Genomic DNA, 19,839 nt, shown 5'->3' with positions numbered 1-19,839 from the left:
TATCGCTATTAGGCTAATATTCGATCTATAAGAGTAATTAGGTTACTACTATCTAGGTATATTTCTGTTGCTATATTGTTTATCTAAGCTAATACTATTACGTATCTAGTAGTTATACCCGTTAGCTTATCGGATCTAGTAGCTACTAGGATTTTTATCCCTGTCCTTTATAGTATTCTATCCGTAAGTGCGAATAGAGCTAGTTAGACGTTTTAAACTCCTAACGGTATATAGTATAGGTATATTTAGGTTCTAGACTTAGGTATCCTATATCGAAGATATCTACTATATTAGCGTCTATATTAGTATCGTCGTCGCCTCCTTTATTAGATAAGTACTCGTTAGAGTCGACGTAGTTAGTATCCTACTATTCCTCGCCCTCTAACTCTAGCTCCTTATCGACCTAATAAGAGTCCTACTTCTTACACTAAGCGAAGGGCTTTATAAGCTAAGGCTTAGCCTTATTAAAGGTCTTCTTAGCGCCCCTTAATTATAACTTGTCGCTTACTAATTCTTAACGGTCTTAAGGCTTCTAAAAGCGTTAGTCGCTTCGACCTTAGTTGTAGCGAGGCGGCGGCGGCTATAAAGAACGTATAGAGTTAGTCTAAGGCTTCCTAGAGCCTTCCTATCGATCCGTCTATTAACGGCTCGGTCGGAAGTCCTAGTCTCGATTACGCTACAGTTACTTACCCGCTAAGCGGGTAGGGAATAGTCTCGATAAAGAACCGGTAATAGCAGTTGTATTGCGGCGGTTTAGTCGTCGTACTAGTTTAACCTACGCTAGTTGCTCCTCTTTAAGCCTCTATCTAAATAATATAATCGTATCCTCTTCTCTTAGTAGCCGAATGCTACGTCGTAGCTCTACATCGATGCTATTCTATATATACGTTAGCTACTAGCTCTTATTAACTAGGCCGGCGTTGCGTATATAGCGTATTACCTCGCTAAGGTAGGTATCGGTACTACGTCGGTTACCTACGTTAGATAACGTATACTTAAGCCGCGTTAGCTCGCTAAGGGACTTAGATAGTAGCGTCTAGAAGTTTTCTCGTAGCGTTATAAACTAGTAGTCTAGACCTAGTACGTAGCGAAGGCCTTATTTCGCTAGATTGTCTAGCGTATTAGTATACTAGGTTAAGGCCGTTCCTTATAGTAGTACGGGGATTCTAGACTTAACTCGATCGTTGCTACGATACGCTATAATATCCTTAAGTCGTTTAATAAAGATATTAATATCTCGGAAGAAGGTATTAGATCCTATAACTATCGGGTCGTCCTCTCCCTTTAGTAAGTCGGGCTAGAAGAAGCTAATTTCCTAGTCCCGTATTCGGTCTAGGTTGCTAGCCTCGTTAAAGATAGGCGTACTGTTTCTATTTCCGTTACCTATAGTAGGTACTACTCCCGGTGTCTAGCTTGCTAGTGCTTATACTACTACCGCCTAAATAGCGGCTATTATTTCCGTAGAGATAGCCTCTCTTTATTCCGCTATAGTAGGAGGCTAGACGCTCGTTGCCTAAGTAGTTACTATTATAGGTCGAGCCGTTAACGCGGTCGAAGGTCGTATACTTATAGTAGAGGTTGTTATTATTACGTCTAGCGATTACTATAGGGGCTATTATAACTGCTATAGCGATCTAGACGTAGCTACTCTTAATTTAGAAAGTAACTTCCCCTTTACGGATAAGTGCCTTCTAGACCTACTAGCTAAAGTAGAAGCAGTCGTAGATAGTAAATTTAGCCTATATCTTCTCCTATAGAACTATAGGAACGAGTTCTACGTAGGCTATCGGTATACTAGTAAGTCGAGCTACTTAGGGGAATAGGTCTCTATCGCCTAGAAGTCCTATAGAAAGGGTCCTAGATAAGACCTAACCTCCGTGTTAGTAATCCGGTTAGTTCGCGTATATATAGCGAAAGCGTAGTCGTCGTCTATAGGGCTTATATAGATATACGTTACTCTATATATATAGTCGTAATAAAGTAGTAAGGGGAAGTAGTTAGGCTCTTAGTCGGATTAGCCCCGATCTAGTTACCTCGTCCTAGTAGCGTCTTAAATAACTCCTAGTAGCGCGAGGGTTTAGTACAAGTAGTACTACTAATTGTTATAAAGTTAAGATTAAAGATAATTATATAAAGGAGGAAGGCTAATTATAAAGGTAGAGCCGTCGCTCTATTAGTTAGCTAACCCCTAGACTGTTACTTCCTTGTTCCGTAATAGGAATATACGGATTTAAGCCCTCGCTCGGTAGAGTGCCTATCGGCGGAGTAGGGGTGTCTATATTCTAGTACCGCTAAGGCCGTACGTTCCTTCGGAAGTACGCGTTTCCTAATAATTATAACGAAACGTACCTATTTCTAGCTCTTCTTTAGGAATAGCGTAGCACCGCTAGTACCGCTAGTACCGCTAGCACCTACTATCGCCGCCGCCGGTACTAGTTCAAAATAAAGCTAAAGTATTAGTAAGGCATTAATAGTATAGCAAAATATAGGTATTATTAACGCGCTCTTACTTGTCTATCTATCTGCCTTGCTATCGCTATTGCTATCTAGCTACCTTACTATCGCTATCGCTATTGTCGCACTCGCTCTACCTACTCTTCTAATGCCTTATTAGTTAGCGCCTATAGTAGCTGTCTATCGTAGTGCTCTTACGCGCCTATCTATAGATTATAGTATAGATTAAAGCGGCGGTTCTACTATTATACGTCTGCGTTAGGCGGTAGTCGAATTAGTATATTCTACGGAAGGTTCTCGGACTAGCTATCGCTCGTAGTGTCGATAGTAGTATTATATCGCAAATAGCTCGGTATAGAAGGTGCGAATAGCGTAGAAGGTAGTATTTGCGCTAGGTATCGTATTAATAAGTAGTCTTTACTTTTTAACGTATATAGACTAATATATTCTACGTTGCCGCCGGCGGTTAACTAGAAGCTGTCTAATACGCGCGTAGTACGCTAAGTCGTAATAAAGGGTTATAATAAGAATAATAGCAGCGGCGGCGCCTACGTACTAAGCCTAGTCTTACTTATATAAGTAGCTTCTACTAGATTAGCTATTAAGCTAAGAACCTGCTCGTCGATATTGTCGTCGTTAACTATGTCGCTATTAAGGAAGTTATCGCATGTCTAGTTAATTTGCGCCTATAGGTTATTATTATTGTCGGCTAAGTTTACATTCTCGAGCTACTATTTAATTAATAACTGCTAAACGGCCTTACCGACGACCTTCGAATAGTGCTTATAGAGGTACTAAATGTAGTTATTATAGTCCTTCTTCGAGAGGTCGTTTATTAACTGCGCCGCTCTTACTAGACAGTAGAAGTCTTCCTTAAAGTTGTTAATAATGTTATAAAGGAGAATATAGTAGTTACACTCTAATACGCCGTTGCTAGCCCCTTCTAGCTTGTCCTATATAATAAGGTCGTCGATAGGTATACAGTTGCTATTAAACTAGTCCTTATAGACCGTAGAAGCGTTATTTAAGCCTTATCCGCTATCTATTAACTTCTAGCGGTTAATATACTTATTAACCTGCTTCTGTAATAGCTAATTGTCCTTAAACTCGCTATTAAACAGTATATAGTTATAGGGCTAGTACTAGCTAAGGAAGAATAGGCAAGGGCACTCCGAAGGCGTCTCTCCGTCGACTGTAGATTTAGGCTGTAACTAAGTAATAGCACCTCGCTTAAGGCGAGAGCGTGCGATATTATACTGCTTAGCAATCTTCTTCTATAGGAAGTAGGGTAGTTCTTAAAGCCTCGAATAGCTAAGGTTACAGAAGAGAGGCAATTAAAGCATAGAGGCTTCGCTATCGTCGGTATTATAATACTAGTAATCGTTAATATTAAGGGAGTATATAAGGGCGCCTACGAGTAACTAGTTATAGATTATCGTCTCGTTACCGCGCTTATAATAGGCATAGTAGCCCTCGATATAGCTAGTCGTACGATCCTTCGAGGTAAATTAGCTCTACCTAATATACTATAATAGGACTAAATAGCTATATTTACCTATAAAACGCGTAGATTGCCCCGGCGTGCGTATATATACTAGAGCTCGGTATACTAAATAGTCTACTCTCGTTAGAAGTAGGCGAATAATAGGTCCTGTCGTCTACCTAGTAGCGAGACCTCTATAGCCTATATCTATTAAGTAGCCTCTTTACGATCTTCCGCAAAGTATAGAGCGCTAAATAGAGCCTCTTGCGTCTTTTTATAACTACGTTTAATACTAAACTTCTTCCTTATTATCTCGACGATATAGCGCTAGCAAAGGAATATCGTAATATTACTATTAAAAGCAATCTAGAAAGCAGCTTGTTCGCTTATAGAGTTATTAGTAATAGTCTATCGGAGGTGCTAACTACTAGGCTTCTTATAATCGGCCTACGAAGACAAGTGCTAGAAGCTAGTCGCAAGAACGATAGTATACTAACTCTTAACTAGTATATAGGCAATAGGAAGCTAGTTATTAGCTTTATCTCGTACGAAGAGGTTAACTAAGAAGAAGCCGGCATTGTTAGTATCGTATATAGCGTCTTGCGATAAGAACTAGCTATATCTCTTTAGTAGTTTAATGCCCTTCTTAGTCGCATAGACAATGCTATATTTAAGCCCTTTAGAAGTCGGTACGTAGAAGACCTAGTACCGATAGCTACGATTGATCGTACGCTCTTCCGCCTCTTAAACTTGCTATATAATAGCGCTCTTGCTAGGTATAACGTACCGCTTATTACGGTAATAATGTAGCGACTAGCGGCTAAGGTTATATAGCGTTTAATAGCTAGTCGACTTTCTACTAATATTAGCGTAGTTATTAGTAAGGAAATCCTTTACTCGACTCGTCCGTAGTAACTAATCTAGCAACTTCTAGCCTGTTTCTTTAAGATAGGCATTCGACCGCCGTATATCGTATTATTAGAGGGTATAGGTATACTAGTAGCGATAATCGGAGCGCTTAATAACAATATTAATAAAAGAGCCCTGCTTACTATCTTAATATATGTCTACTACTAGGCTAACCTTGTAATAGTCGTTAGCAGCAAACTCGGGTTTATAATAGCTACTAGTAGTACCTTCTATACTCTTCTTTATACCTACTGCCGTCCGTTTCGACTTAATATAACGATAGTATGCCTTAGAAATAAACCTGCTACTAGTACGATCTACCTTTACGTTAGTAACCTTATTATAACTATATATATTAGGTGTAGGCTTTATGCTAGCTAGGAAATCGTCGTACGGTAATAGAATATCCTTCTCGGCGAAGAATAGCGCTTCTCGAAGAGCCTTAAAGTTAGTGTAGCTATTAGTAGGCGCTAGTTCTAGTTCTACTATTGTAGCGATATTGCTAAAGTGGTAGAGGCGATAAAGTACTGGACGTTCTGGAAAGCCCAAAATTATGCCTCGAACGCGTGCAAATTCGTGGGTCTTGGCGGGAACACAGAAACGTTATCAATTTCGGATTCTCTACGGACCGACTTAAGCGAGATTTGGCGAGGTGCCAGTATACAGATACCTGTTGGCTGCACTAGAGATGGCACCCCAAGCTTCCGTGCTGTCGCGGGACCTCTAGCAAACACTTTGGAAGATGTGACCGGGACTCAGCAGCACACATTGTACATAAATCGAGACGACAAAATGCGTGCTTCTCATCATCCATTTCCCTCGTGTCTATATATCTTTTATCTCGAACTCGAACTTATTCCTTCTTGATCGGCAGAGCTGGAAGCGAAATCACACCACCGCGCTGCGAAAACGTCTGGATCGCCTGGTCAAAATCCCCATCGATCTGACGAGCAATGAGTGGTCCAAATTCCTTATATGGCGACGCAAGTTTGGCAGTAATAGCAGTACCGAGCTCATCGCTGTAACCCTGGAACAGAAAGAAAGAGAGAAGAAAAAAAAAGTCATTAAACGATATTTCGGCAAGAAATTTTCAAGTTTTTTTTTTCTCACATACCTTCTGCTCCGTCTCAAAGTCTGCTTAGAATAATCTGCTGCGAAACCGAGATGATCGCAACAACGCTATCAAACGCAGATTTCTTCGATTGCGGGTTTGTAAGGAAAGATTGCAAGCTATCCTTGAGCGCTAGCACAGCAGCCGCGACCTGGTTGTTCAGGGTGCTGGTGGAATTATCTGCCGGGATAGGTTGGGATGCTTGAGCGGTCGAAGTTGCGGACTTGACTGCGTTGCCCACGTCGGTGGATTGTAGTTGGATTTTCAGGACTTTGAGTAAGCCGTCGAGGTCGCCTTGGTGGAAGGAAGTCACGGTGCTGTTGAGGGTGGTGAGTTTGGATTGGAGGGTTTTGACGGCGCTGGGGATGCTGGCGGCGTCTCGTTTCTCGATAGTAGCTGGTGGGATGGCTGAGGCGATGGTGAGCAAGCTGCTCACGAGCAATGTGCCGAAACGCATGGTGGATGGTAGGAGTGGTGTTGAGTGAAGAGGTTCGTCGGGAAGTCTGATCGAAAGAAAGCTTGACTGCTATTAAATCGTACCGAACATGAGGATGTCTCTCATCAACATATATCGGATAGCCTCACGACGTGGTATGCACTATTTTGCGGGGCTCCGCGAAGATCCGAAGCTTGGCCTCTCACATGATGCCCGGAACGAAGTAGGTGAATGTCGAGTTGGTTTCCCATGTCAGCCAGCTGTTTCTTGAGATCCTGAGCATTGTCGCCACAGCGCAAGAAATACACATGGGAAGAGAAATATTAATTGAATGTTGCCTCGGTGTCCGAACTATATGCTGACCGCTCCACTTTTTCCTTCCAGGCAAGATGCAGCGGAGCAGCATGCCACCAATGCACGGGCAGCCGGTGACACAAGGCCGCAGGACCAAATTGTTCAAGAAACTATGCAGGATCTTAAGGACCAATGTGCAGCAAGCCATGCCAGCGGTGCTAGCTCAGGACCAGCGAGTACTGGTGCAACCAAAGGACTTTCGCCAGCTCCATTGGGAGGGTCATCGTCCGGCCCTGGGGACTCACTGGCCTCAAATCTTCTCCGCGCCACGAATGCCCTCGATTGTGCTAATCCTCTTGGCGGAGGCAGCGGCGGCGGAGATAGTGGCCCTCTGAGCGGTCTCCGCGGCAGTCTCGTACCTCAAAGCACTAGCTACACGGAAGCATTGATCGATCAGAAAGGATGATATCAAGTTCAGGCGGTCGCCATATCTTTAGCTATAGTGAGGAGCGGATGATGCAGGATTCCAGGCTGCTCCAGGTGGAAAAATTGGCTCCAGTGCTTGGTTTCATCTAGAACGCAATCATTCTTCGTCCACTCAGAATACCTGCCACACCTTTCTGAACTTGATTGAACCTCGTAGCCCCGCAGCTCTCGCTCTCAAGATGGTTGAATAGCTGTGCTATGGCAGAGAATTGCTTTCCGCACTTCCTGCCAAAGCAGTGATAGACCTTCTGCTTGTGGAGTGGCGAGCTGAGGTGCTGATTCAATGAGTTCAGGGAAGCGAAGTCTCTGTGGCACAAGTAGCACTCGTACGCGTAGCCGTTCCAGCAAGCATCGTTTGCAACGTAATCGTTGTTTTCTTCGGAGCGCCATGTCAGCTGCTTGTTGGTGATCAAGCCGGTGGTGTCCCTCGAATTGATGATGTTGTAAACCGTCTCGCGATTCAGATTGCGTGCTTTTGGGCAAGATCCTGTCTCGACATGGTGTGCCACGCCGCTCGCGGTAGTATGAGGCTTCTTGCAGAAGGGACAAGAGATGCTTCCAGCTCGATGTGTGGCGCCACGCAAATGCTGTGCCATGCGAGTGTCAATGACTGTTCTTGTCTGATCAGATGGAGCTAGCCTACCTGTTGTAAATTGTTTGCGTTCTGGAATCCTCGCTCGCAATCCTCGCACCAATGCTTTCTCCAGTGGCTGGTAGTATTCATGTGCGAGATTGCTTCGGCATTACTCCAGAAGCGTCGAGTGCACGCCTCACACTCAAATTGTGGTTGCCAATGGTCACATGTATCCATGTGATCGTCCGTCCGCCACTCTTGCAGCGACGAGAAACTGCAAGTCTGACACTCAAATCGCTGTCCCCAATGGCCGAGAGCGTTCATGTGCTGTTTACATGCCTGCTCGGAGCCAAACTCGCGACTGCAGGTGTCACACTCCCAATACATGATTGCTGATCGGCTTCTGCCAGGAGGTTTGTGTAGTAGAGTAGGCAGCAGGACCACGGAGAGAGAAAGTGAGACGTCGTCCAGGAAAGTTGATGTATCAAACGGCCAGGCGCTACAGGGTTCAGCTTAGTCACCACGACCCCGCAACTCAAACTAAAATTGGATTCGTGGGCAAGCGTGAATTTGGAAGTTTCCTCTTGAGGGATCCTTGCCAAGCCTGGGTCAATTACTGGGATCATCTTGGCAGTCAAAATGAGTCAGATGGTATTTGGAAGACCAACAGTATTGGCAATATAATGTAGACTAGCTCCTATTGTGAAAATCAAGCCCCAGCAGCAGAGATCTCCCACTCTCGATCCCAGCTGGAGATGGACCATGCTTTGGAGCGTGTAAATACAGCACTAGGACCAAGGAAAGACTGCGGCCTCCTTCGCAGCACATTTGCTTGACCAATCTCGTCTCTCCCTCATCGATCATGATCACCCTCCCCAATACCGTCGTGCCCTTCACTGGGACCAGTATCGGTCTTCCCTCCGGTCTTGTGGTTCTTCGCCGCACGACAGTCCGTGTGCACACTCATGGAATTGTCCATCTGAAAACACATCCGATTGTGCGACTCCGTGTATTTATTCACTACATTCCCTTTGCAATGCTTCTCATCGTAGAACGTGATATTGCAGCGCGTGAAAGAGTCGCGATAGTCGGTGCCTTGGTACCAGTTTGGGATATGAAAGATGCCATAGCCCTCGCCATTGCTTATCTTCTATGACTGCATACATTGTGAGCGTATGTTGACAAGGTCCAGAGCAAGGGACAGGCAGGTGTACTTTGCAGGTGTGGGCTTTGATTTCGTCTTTGCTGAGGAATGTAACGATTTCTTTGCCTTGCTCGTTCTTAGGTTTGGGACAGGTTGCGTGATCATTTGGGCAATTTTCGAGGAAGCCTGGACAAGTATTTCCCCACTACGAAAACCGAAGGGTACGAGGTTAGCAAGTATCTCAGATATGGTGCATGTGTTAGATTCACCAGACTTACCCAGTATCGAACCATCGTCATCTTCTGGTTACCAGCTAGGGCGGAGGTGATTATGCCCGCCAGAAGGCAGAAGCTCGTAATGCTGATAAGCTGCATGTTGCTTTGTCGCCTCGATTGATGGTGTTGCTGAAGTTCGACAGAAGTTGTGAATTTCTCAAAGAATGCGAATGAGGATGGGTTGTCTAGATTGGTGATAAAAACCTAAGATCGCGAGATCGAACTCTTAGCTTTCTGCGGCATGAGCTCGTTGAAGGCAGCGGCGCGTCGCCCATCTGCGCCTACTTTAATGTGACTGCCGCATCGCTTCTCTCTCGCTCATTGCCGCCTTTCCCACTGGCAGCCGCTCTACGCCACCCTTCTCAGCATGGCGACGACAACAACTCCCGTCGTTCATCACAGCCTCCGCCAAAAGGGGTGTGTGGTGTTATTCCACGCCTGTAATCGCATCAAGTCTTCACAGCATCGACAATGGCCCAAAATTCGGAATACTGCGCCGATGTCTGATGTCCTTCGGCTGGTCGGCTTTCATACCATGTGGCTCGGTAGCAAAAAGTTCGCGATGCCTTCCTTCACAGCATACTCATGTTCACAGTTACCGCAAGCCAGCTTTCCAGAAGCCACACTCGTCTCCATGAGTAGCGTGTGAAGATCTTTGAGTGTCTGCGAAGGATTCCCGTCTGCTCCAACAAGTTCATCCTCTGATGGGGTCTCAGCGGGCAAATTTGGCAGGCCAAGCTGGACCCAGATCAGCATGCGTCTCCCAATCATGCATACACATCACTATCATACCTCCTGCGTCAGCTGCTTCATGGCTTCCCAGTCTAATTTTGGCAAGATGTTCTTGATAAAAGTCGGATTTATCTCAAGCTCGACCTGCTCAAGTTCTGCTTCCTTAGGATGCAGTGGGAACGCCGCTGGCGACGACTTGCATGTCTTTCTCGCGCAAGTCAAGAAGTTCAACGTAAGGATCTTCATGTTTGCTGAAGAAAAGTGTCGATGACAGTGACGAAGTTGAGAAGGTCGTGATTTCTTGATCGTTAAGTTTTCTGAAGTCTTCGGCATGAGGTGCCGAAAGCATAACTCTGTTTTGAACCAATCATATTTTCCGCCAAGGCTGCAGTGTCAAGGCAAACAAACGCTTCACCAGCAACAGCGTTATCGACATCACACTCATCGACACCATGTCAGCAGAGCCAGAGTCAGCGCCAAATGGCGACAGTGGAGATGCTCGCGATCCTTCCGGCTTCTTGAGCGAAATCATCGGCGCGCCTGTCACGGTGAAGCTTAATTCTGGAGTGGTATACAAAGGTCAGCTTGACACCGCGAAAGGCAAGCAGTCATACTGACACAATGATAGGCGAACTCCAGTCCGTGGACGGGTATATGAACATTGCATTGGAGGACAGCAAAGAATTCGTGGACGGGAAGCTGAGAAGAAATTATGGAGATGCGTTCATACGAGGGAATAATGGTATGCGGCGGCCCTGTTATGAGCATAGCATGGCTTGAGGCTAATTCCAAATGCAGTGATGTACATTTCTGCAGATGCAGCGCAATGAGTGGGCAGAATATGCCGTAGGGTGTCCAGATAACTACTGGCCGAGCAACATAGTGATGCGGTCTAATTCTATGGACGCATATGCCACGATGAAATGGCGAGACTCAGTTTCTGACCATCGCCAAATCAAGTTCCAGGCCGCTCGACCCCAGTCAAGCTCTCGCGTCCCTCAGCTGGAATTTTAGTCGTCCAGACCAGATATGTATTGCCGTGAACGACAACATTACCAGCATCTCTCTCCACATCGGGTGCGCCAATAGCGTCCATGAATGTCTTCTTCGTCTTTTCCAGCTTCTCATCTCTCAAAACAGATATATACCCCAGCGTTCGATATCTTTCCCAGACCTTGTCTACAGGTAACGCCACCTGCCATGGCTCATGGTACTCAGCGATGGGTAGACTAAACAGCTGATCATCGCTCGCCTTGATTAGTGACAGGGGTGTCATTTTTATCTGCTCATCGAAGACCTTCTTCCATTGCAGATGTCTGAATCTTGGCTCTTGATCGCCAAGCTCCTCAGACACCTGCCATGTTAAGTCTTTCGCCGTCTGCTCCCAGGCCGAGGAAGGCTTGTGCTTTTTGGAATTGTTGTAATCCTCGATATTCCAGATCAGGCCCAGTGCGCCATGGGATTGCAGCACACGATGTATCTCCTTCAAGGCGGACATAGTTGCGAACCAATGAAATGCCTGAACAGACGGAAGTAGGAATTCTTTAGCTTACATTCTAGCAAGATGAGACCACGGGCACCTACCTGTCCAACCACAACAGCATCCACGGTTCCATCTCTAACATTCTCCATATTCTCTGCCGTGCCACTTACTACCTCAACTCCCTTCAGTTGTTTGGCCGCCAAGACTTGTCTCATGTCATCGTGAGGCTCCACTGCGACGATCTTGTAGCCCTCATCTCGACTTGCGAGAACTTCAGTGAGCTTTCCAGTTCCAGCTGCTAGGTCGAGAATTGTTGCACCCTTCTTGTCAGCTACACCCAGTTGTTCAAGAAGATATTGGACATGTTCGGGAGAGTAAGTCGGGCGATGCTGGTCGTAGGATTTTGCATTAGCGAAGCCCGCCTGGGCTCGCGAGTTAATTTGCGGTGCTGTTGATGACATCTCCGCTGGTCAGTTTATCTTGTGACCAAGTCGATGTTTGGCGAAACTTAGGTTGAGTTGATGTTCGGCCTTCCGTGTTCGTTGGAGAGCGATGACGGAAGGAAGGTCAGCCGGCTCAACCCTTCGGTGGGCACCTTTAGTGATTCTTCACTATTTGGTGGCGCCGAGAGGACAATAGCAGGCCATATACTGCTATTGTAATCGGTTTCACGAAGAGCGCCTTTACGCGGAGAACTTAAGGGATATACAGCGGACCTTCTTACAACCTCTAGGCCTATCTAAGAGGGTCGGATAACACGCTAGCTAAATAGCTCTTTATATATAAACCCCCCGACGGAAGCCTACTAGACTAGAGCCCTTAGGAGCGTCTAGAGGCCCTTTAAGGCCTACTCTCCTTCCCTTTTCTCCTCCTCCGCGGTACAGGTATAGCGGCGGTAGCGGCAATACCGGCTATAACGAAAGGGGCCTAGTAAAGAGATTTTTAGGGGCGTCCGAAAGGGGTACCGAAATTAGGGTTAGTAGTACCCCTTAGCGACGGTAGAATCGCCTAAAAGCCTCTAAAGTTATATTAATAAAGATAATAGAATACTCTCGTAACGTAAGACCTAGCCTTAGCTATACTTTACGCCCGCCTTCGAGTATTTAACAATCTTTATTAAATTTGTTAGTTACTAGTCTATCTAAGGAAGCTAGTAGACGCTTACGCAAGAATTAGCTAGATACTACTAGTAATAGTAAGTCCGCGAACGACTTAGACGCTACTCTAAGTCCGAGTAAACAGTTAGAGACTAATGCCTTCGTAGCAAGTTTCCTAAGGATAGCGCGCTAAGATCTAGGGGATTAGGCCGATAAGCCCTAAAAGGTCGAGGACTAACGTACCGCAAAGAAGGAACGGAAGAGTAAGAAGAAGGAGAAGCGGGAGGCTAATAAGACTAAGAGAGCTAAAACTATTGCTACCGAAGGCTCTAATAGTAAGGCTCTAACTCGGCTATATAGACGCAATAGGTATACGAGCCTAAAGTACCTCCCGGCCGACTACCCTAGTAGTAAACTAATCTCTAGTAAAATAGAGATTAATAATTAAGCTGCTACCTAACCGACGCCGCGCCCGTTAACCCCTAACGCTTCTGCTTTTAAGCCGTTACTAATTAGACGAAAGAGGGGAACTACACCTTTAATAGTAGGCTCCCCTTAAGTAGAAGTACCGAGGAAGAAGAGTAAAGCACCGAAGGATAGGCCCTAGAAGGCCTACTCCGAGAGCCGCGGTCGCTCTTTAAATATTAAGGACGTTACGTAGTCCTTATTAGAGACGTCTATCTTAGGATCGAGCTCCTCTAGAGCCGCTAGCTCTACTACGGCCCGACTAATACCGGCTATTTATAAGCTAAAGGCTACTCTTACTAAAACGTCTATAAGGGCGAAGAACGTTTCGAGTAGTCTTTTAGATAATACGGCTTATTAGTATACTAATAGAAGGCACCTATTTATTAGGTAGCTGTCCGCTCTATCGGACGACCCGCCTAAACGACTATACCCTTTTATTAAGGCGGCTTTTCGATCTAGTATAGTACTAGTCGGTAGGATCGAGGAGGCGGTATACTAGGTAGGGGGCTTTATTGTCGGTTTATACCGAGTTAAGGACGCCTGGAGAGCGTTAGGGAAAGACTTTAACTGTAATAGTTATCGGATAGAGGTTAGTCTGTTTCGGACTAGCGGACCTAGGGTATTCTACTATAAGAACGCCCTGCCCTCGAGTAGTTACCTAATTGCTACTACAATTGCTAGCCTTAAAGAGCGTCTAAAGGATATCTCCTTTTAGTTAGGTTAGCAAGTCGGCTTTAGTGCCTGTATAGGCTAATTTGTTCTTTGTTTTAATAGGGTTTGTAGTATCTAATAGGTTAAGATTCCCCTAGGGAAGGCTAACCTAGGATACACTAAACTATTTATAGCTCTCTTTATAGCGGCAAAGCTTGACTAGTCCTATAATGTTTGTAATAAGGCTTACCCTACCCTAGCCTATCTAGAGGTAGAAACAGTTATCCTTACAAATAAATAGGGGGTCGAGTCGATGCTACCTTTCAAACCTAAGTTATAAAGGGACTTAATATACGTATTTGCTCTTTAAATGTTAACTCGGTACGCAATCCCGCTAGATTCCGTACGGTCTATAAGTTTATAAGAAGCCGCTAGTTTAATATTATATTGCTTTAGGATACGCGCCTAAGTAATAAAATGTCTTTATATTATAAGCTAATGTTCCTAGGTATCCTCTTCCTTAATAACCCGTCGGTTGCGGATAGAGGAGGCGTAGGTATCCTAGTTAATAGCTTTACTACTGCGTTTGCTAAAGGCTTACCCCTTTACGCGGACCTAGATAGGAGGCTTTTAGTTTATAGGTTAATCTGTAAAGAGGTCGTATTTACTGTCTCCTATATATACGCCCTAGCGAACATTAGACCGAGGCTTAAGTACTTTAACTAAGCGTCGATAAGATTAAGTAAGTTAGCAGAACCTATTAACTGTAACATAGTTAGAGGGGACTGGAACTAGTGCTCCCTAGGCATTAATAGAAGGAGCGGGGCTCCTAGTCGGGTTTCGGTAGTCTTAGCTATAAAGCAATTTATAGGTAAACTGCGATCTAATAATACTAACTTTATTAATAGATAGAGAGAGCTCTATCCTAACCGCATTGAATTTACGTATTTTATTCTATCCTCCGGGATATCGAGGATTGACCGTATTTACGTACAGGCTAACTAGTTTAGTAGGATAGCTTAATAGCGAATACTATTAAATAGCGGGATTTCCGACTATAAGGCGGTATCTATTAAAATTGGACGGCCTGAATCTAATAAACGAGGACTAGGGAGATAGCGGTTATACCTATTAATACTAGACAAAAGATAGGTAGTAGCTAGCTACTACTAAGCTCTTGTCCTATTACCCTATAAGGACCTTATTAGTAAATAGCCTAAGTATAAAGCGGGCATTTAAGCCTGCCTTCGCCTAATAATAGAGGAGCGGTATAAACGATTACGCAAGCTCTCTAGGAATTTGACGAGGTAGCGCTCGACTTTAATAAGTAAGCGAAGGTCTAAAGTAGTAGATCGAGACCTAGAGCTTAGGATCGAGGCTATAGAGGTAAAGGAAAGTTACCTCGCTAAGTAGCAATTTAAGAACTACTCTTACTACGCCCTAGCTAAGTACTTGCTACTAGGAGAGCGGCCTACTAAGTAGTTCTTCTCTTTATATAAGGCAATAACGTACACCTATATCTCTAGCCTATTAGACAATAAAGGTATAGTTCGAACTAAACCTAAGGAACTCTTAGCTATTGCCGGACAGTTTTATAAGGAGTTATATACTAAAAAGCTATCGGCTAGGTAGGCCCGCAATAGGATCTTGAACTATTTAGATAAAAGGATTAGTACGAAATTGGCAGAGGACTATATCGACCTTAACTATATAGATAAGGTTTAGTCATCGCTTAAAAGAGCGGCCGTAGGGAGGTTGCCGGGGTTTAATAGCTTACCTGCTAAGTATTATAAAGCTCTTATCCGCGCAGAACCGAGTACCGTACGAATTGGGACTAATAGGAAAGTAGAACAAGAACCGCTACTAATTGCCTACCGGATCGCTAAGGTTAGTAAGCAAATAATGGTTAGGAACGAGCTCCTAAAGGGATAGACAGACGGTATCCTTACCCTTCTCTATAAGGAAAAGGGCTCTCCTAAGGAGCTAAAGAATTACCGACCGCTATCTATAATAAACGTTAATTATAAGATCTTTACTAAGGTTCTTATACAAAGGATAGTATACGCATTAAAGGATGTTATCGGCCCCTATTAAAGTGCCTTTTTACTAGGGCGCTTAATTAACGACAATGTTAGGACAGTTTAGTTCCTAATCGACCAATACCGACCTCGAGGTAATAGACCCCCGATTAATGAAGAGCCTATCGCTATCCTCTTCCTAGATTAGGAGAAAGCCTACGACAGAGTTAGCTATACTTTCCTTTAGGCGGTATTAAGCAAACTCGGCTTCCTAGACTAGTTTATTAGGTGGATTAAGCTATTGTACTCTAATGCACGTACTCGGGTTTACTTAAACGGCTTCCTTAGAGATTCGATTCAGGTTTACTATAGCGTACGCTAAGGTAACCCTATAAGTTGTCCTCTCTATATCGTAGCTATTAAGGGATTGGCCTAACTTATCCTAAGGGACCTAGAGATTTCTAGGGTCTTTACGAAGGGACAGGTTATTAAGCTAATAATGTATATAGATAATACGGCGGTAGTTCTGCGTAATTAATTAGAGGCAAACGCCCTAATAAAAGCGCTTAATATATACTCCGTAGTATTAGGTGCAAAGGTTAACTAGGATAAATTATACATCCTCTATATCGGCAATATCTAACTATTAGCTTTACCTAGTGTCTAGGTAGTCTCTCCGGAGCACCCCTATAAACACTTAGGGATCCTAGTAGGGATAGACATCGATATATAATTAAAGGACTTCTAGGTAAAGATCTAGGACAAGTTCGAAACGGTAGCCTCCTAATAGTTAAAATATTACCTATCTTTGAAAGGGAGAGTGTTAGTAGCGAATGCCCTAATAATGTCCTTGCCCCGATACGCGATAAGGTTCCTTAAAGTCCCTACATTAACGAGAAAGGCGTTAGAAAAGGAGTACTATCGCCTAGTATAGGATAGCCGGAGACACACGATTACTAACCTAAAAGCCTACTACGCGAGAAAGGAAGGCGGCTTAGGCTATATAGATATTAACTCTATTATTAATAGTAGTGTTACTGCTACTATAATACGAGCCACTACTAGACCTAGTCTAGTATAGGCCTCTCTAGCGAACGAGGTATTAGTGGGATGCGCTAGTACCTAGTCTATTAATAATACAGTTACTAACCCCTAGATCTAGGCCTTCTCTTCGCGAGTTTAGGCGGTTCTAGGTTCGGTAGGTTACTTTTAGAGAAGGTAGAGTTCACTCTATAACTTTACTAAGGAGGACTGTATTATTATAATAGACCCGCCGAAGACTCGTAATAATATACTATCTACCGCATTGTTCTACTACCCCCTAATCTCTCCGGGACTAGGGGCGGGGGCAAGGCGGTAGAATAGCAAGGGATAGAAGCTACTCTAGAATGTAGGGGCTCGGCTATTAGGGGACGTATAGGACCCTAATAAAAGAGCCCCTAATATTCCTGCTATAATTGTTAGTAGAAGTAACATTAATAGGGCCCGTAAGGCTATTAGGGGCTTAATTAAAGCCCTACCGACGGATTGGCGGGCCCTACTTAATAAGAGGGATAGACCTTAGAGATCTCGGCCTCGTTATAAATACAAGTTTAGAACCTATAGCGACCCGGCTAAGCTTAGCAAATTCGGCTTCGCTACGGCGTATAGGACTTTCGTTACGAGGCGCCTAAAGGGATATAGCTTTAATAGGCTAACCTAGAGGTATCTCTAGGCATATAAGTTAATAACGGGATATAAAATAGACCTAGAGGACCTCTAGAAATCACTCCGCCTCCTATACGGCACGCTAAAGGTAGGTAACCTGCTCTAGCGGATCGTATATAGAAAGGTCTAATCGGGCTCTTAGCTTACCTAAATCGAACCGGTATAGCAGATATGCCCGGTAGACGGGAGGGATCTCTCCCTAAACTATATTTAGCTAGACTGTAAGGTCTCTAAGGCGGTTTAAGAGGAGTTCTACTTAATATAGTATAGAGTCTCCTCGGTTTAAGTTCTAGAGGTAAGGACGTTAGACGGGCTAGTAGTCTTAACCGCCTTTTTACTAAACCTCCGTAGATTAGATAAAAGGCGCTAGCTCGTACTAAGCTAGGCTCTAGTATAGGGTTTATAGAAGTGTTACCTATTATACTCCTTTACTAAGCCGGTTAACTATTAGCGTATCGATACGGCAGTTAAGTTTTTTAGGATATTAATTAGGAAACAGGTCTACGTTAATCGGATAGCCTGCTTAACTAATAAGTATACAGGAAAGAAGTATAACGCGAGGACCTTTAAGTAACTCTAGGGGTAGGAACCGAAGCAGGTTAGGATCCGACGGGAGCCTCGGATCCTTTAGTAGGTATATATTACTAGAGGGCCCTTCTAGGCTTTAGTATTATTGGATTTGGAAAGGATTATATAGGATTAAAGTAGCGTAGTATTCCAGTCCTCGTACGCTCTTCCCTTGAATTGAGTAGGTACGGTACTAATTACTATCGACGGAAGATAGTATATAGGGGAGCGATAGTAGAAGGGTTCGACTCTCTTAACGAGCTACCGGTGCCGGGTATCTCCTCTATAGCAGTTGATAAATAGCAGATAAGGTGGTAGCTAGCTGCTATATAGTTAGCTGCTGAAATAAAAACAATCTTATTGCTCGAAGGTCAGCCGGCTCAAGCTCCAGTTATCAAGCCAAGACCTGCTAAGCCCTTTCAAGGCCAACTTGGAAGAAGACTACTGATCTCGAATTTCGAGCTGATCTTACAATTTGGATATTGAACGGAACAATGGCATTCGAGGAAGTTGCGATTATTGGTGCCGGTCTCTGTGGCTTGACTCTGGCCATCGCTCTGCAACGCAGCGGTATCAAAGCCACCATCTACGAGACCCGTTCCGTTCCGAATATGGATCAAATACACCAGGAGCAATTATGCTGTCTCCAAACGGACTGCGATCTCTCGATCACATAGGCGTATATGATCGAATCGAGGACAACAGCTACTCCTTCTCATATGGCTACTTCCGATCTAATGACCATATAGTTGTCGGCGAATACGAAATGGGAAATGCCAAACGATACGAATACGATGCGATGCGGATATATCGGAAAGTCCTACTCGATGAATTGCGACTAATGGCGCAGGAAGCCGGCGTGCAAATTCAGTATGGAAAGAAGTTAGCCCGTATCATCAGCGAGGATGATTCTGGTGTACAATTTGCTTGTGTCGATGGCCAGGAACACCGAGCAGATTTGTTGGTCGGTGCCGATGGCATACATAGCACAGTTCGACGCCATCTTTGTCCGGACGTGGAGACTGTGTTTTCCAACGTCTTATCGATAATTACTGCAGTCCCGACATCTGCAGTGAAGTTTCCTTTTGAGCCATACGACTTGCCATCATCCATCCATCACGAAAGCGGTGCATTCATCTTGGCTCCTCAAGGTGCGCACGGCGAAGAATTGCTGCTCGCCACCCAGCAGGTCACGCATGAGAGAGATAGAGCTGGATGGGTTGCGCTTGTGAACGACAAGGAGCACTTGTACAGTTTGATGAGACAGGATTATGGAAAGTGGAACTCCAGTGTCCAGAATGCGCTCGATGCAGTAGATCCGGAGAAGATATTCGTGTGGCCTTTCTACTCAGTGCCAAAGCTCCCGAGTTGGAGGTCTGAAGCTGGGAAGGTCGTCATGCTGGGAGATGCTGATCATGCAATCCGTAAGTCACCAATCTGCATGGATCTACTGCTCTTCTCCTGACATTATGACTTACAGCACCTGCTGCGGGCCAAGGTATCAACAAAGGCTTCGAAGACGTCGAGTCCTTAGCTCTTCTGGTCGCCGCAGCGAGCGAGAAAAATGTGCCCTGGGATGAGTGCTTGAAATGGTGGCAGCAATACCGAGAGGGGCGTATCGACCATGTGACCTGGCTTACCAACGAGATGAATAGACGTCGCATGCCTGGTTGGGATGGCACCGACGTGGACCCCATCGACAACAGCGAGCTGTTTGGTCAACGACGTGCAGAAGTGGCTGGATAGTCGACAACCCTGACATCGCGAGTGAGCACCAAGCTGAATACCCACGAAATGCTCCCCAGCATCAATCCCTTCGCGGCGTCATGAGCACTGACTGCGTAATACCATGTCGATTCACCCAAGTCATTTCGGGTTGTGAGAAGAGGAAGCCCAAGCGGTGTCCAGGAGTGAAGCACCGCCCATATTTTAGGCGCCTCAGGCACACGC

General features: G+C 44.8%; 7 protein-coding genes across 7 annotated transcripts; 3 read left to right on the top strand and 4 right to left on the bottom strand.

Moving 5' to 3' along the window:
• Nucleotides 1-5,699: 5,699 nt before the first annotated feature.
• Nucleotides 5,700-6,414, bottom strand: MYCFIDRAFT_31034 (uncharacterized protein; the record flags this gene model as incomplete). Its single annotated transcript, XM_007930572.1, has 2 exons — nt 5,700-5,873; nt 6,007-6,414. The coding sequence occupies 2 exons, from the start codon at nt 6,412-6,414 to the stop codon at nt 5,700-5,702; spliced, it is 582 nt and encodes a 193-aa protein (XP_007928763.1).
• Nucleotides 6,415-6,718: 304 nt separating this feature from the next.
• Nucleotides 6,719-8,188, bottom strand: MYCFIDRAFT_56702 (uncharacterized protein). The gene is made up of 2 exons (XM_007930669.1): nt 7,817-8,188; nt 6,719-7,760 (listed from the first exon to the last, which is right to left on the bottom strand). Exons 1-2 carry the CDS (start codon nt 8,132-8,134, stop codon nt 7,260-7,262), a joined length of 819 nt encoding a protein of 272 aa, XP_007928860.1. The 5' UTR covers nt 8,135-8,188; the 3' UTR covers nt 6,719-7,259.
• MYCFIDRAFT_208541 (uncharacterized protein) lies at nt 6,749-7,447 on the top strand (the record flags this gene model as incomplete). Its single annotated transcript, XM_007931084.1, has 3 exons — nt 6,749-6,821; nt 6,855-7,070; nt 7,099-7,447. The coding sequence occupies 3 exons, from the start codon at nt 6,749-6,751 to the stop codon at nt 7,134-7,136; spliced, it is 327 nt and encodes a 108-aa protein (XP_007929275.1). The 3' UTR covers nt 7,137-7,447.
• Nucleotides 8,189-9,333: 1,145 nt separating the features above from the next.
• Nucleotides 9,334-10,165, bottom strand: MYCFIDRAFT_86837 (uncharacterized protein). Its single transcript, XM_007931083.1, has 2 exons — nt 9,959-10,165; nt 9,334-9,904 (listed from the first exon to the last, which is right to left on the bottom strand). The coding sequence occupies exons 1-2, from the start codon at nt 10,142-10,144 to the stop codon at nt 9,695-9,697; spliced, it is 396 nt and encodes a 131-aa protein (XP_007929274.1). The 5' UTR covers nt 10,145-10,165; the 3' UTR covers nt 9,334-9,694.
• A 185-nt stretch (nt 10,166-10,350) lies between these two features.
• Nucleotides 10,351-10,728, top strand: MYCFIDRAFT_189882 (uncharacterized protein; the record flags this gene model as incomplete). Its single annotated transcript, XM_007931082.1, has 3 exons — nt 10,351-10,477; nt 10,527-10,640; nt 10,697-10,728. The coding sequence occupies 3 exons, from the start codon at nt 10,351-10,353 to the stop codon at nt 10,726-10,728; spliced, it is 273 nt and encodes a 90-aa protein (XP_007929273.1).
• A 125-nt stretch (nt 10,729-10,853) lies between these two features.
• Nucleotides 10,854-11,842, bottom strand: MYCFIDRAFT_31560 (uncharacterized protein; the record flags this gene model as incomplete). Its single annotated transcript, XM_007930593.1, has 2 exons — nt 10,854-11,417; nt 11,483-11,842. 2 exons carry the CDS (start codon nt 11,840-11,842, stop codon nt 10,854-10,856), a joined length of 924 nt encoding a protein of 307 aa, XP_007928784.1.
• A 6,541-nt stretch (nt 11,843-18,383) lies between these two features.
• Nucleotides 18,384-19,635, top strand: MYCFIDRAFT_189880 (uncharacterized protein; the record flags this gene model as incomplete). The annotated part of the gene is made up of 3 exons (XM_007931081.1): nt 18,384-18,459; nt 18,519-19,313; nt 19,370-19,635. The coding sequence occupies 3 exons, from the start codon at nt 18,384-18,386 to the stop codon at nt 19,633-19,635; spliced, it is 1,137 nt and encodes a 378-aa protein (XP_007929272.1).
• Nucleotides 19,636-19,839: the final 204 nt, after the last annotated feature.

The sequence above is a fragment of the Pseudocercospora fijiensis genome (genome assembly GCF_000340215.1).
Source record: "Pseudocercospora fijiensis CIRAD86 unplaced genomic scaffold MYCFIscaffold_7, whole genome shotgun sequence".
Taxonomy (NCBI): domain Eukaryota; kingdom Fungi; phylum Ascomycota; class Dothideomycetes; order Mycosphaerellales; family Mycosphaerellaceae; genus Pseudocercospora; species Pseudocercospora fijiensis.
Note: the sequence above shows the minus strand (reverse complement) of the source record. Positions and strands in the feature narration are given on the sequence as shown.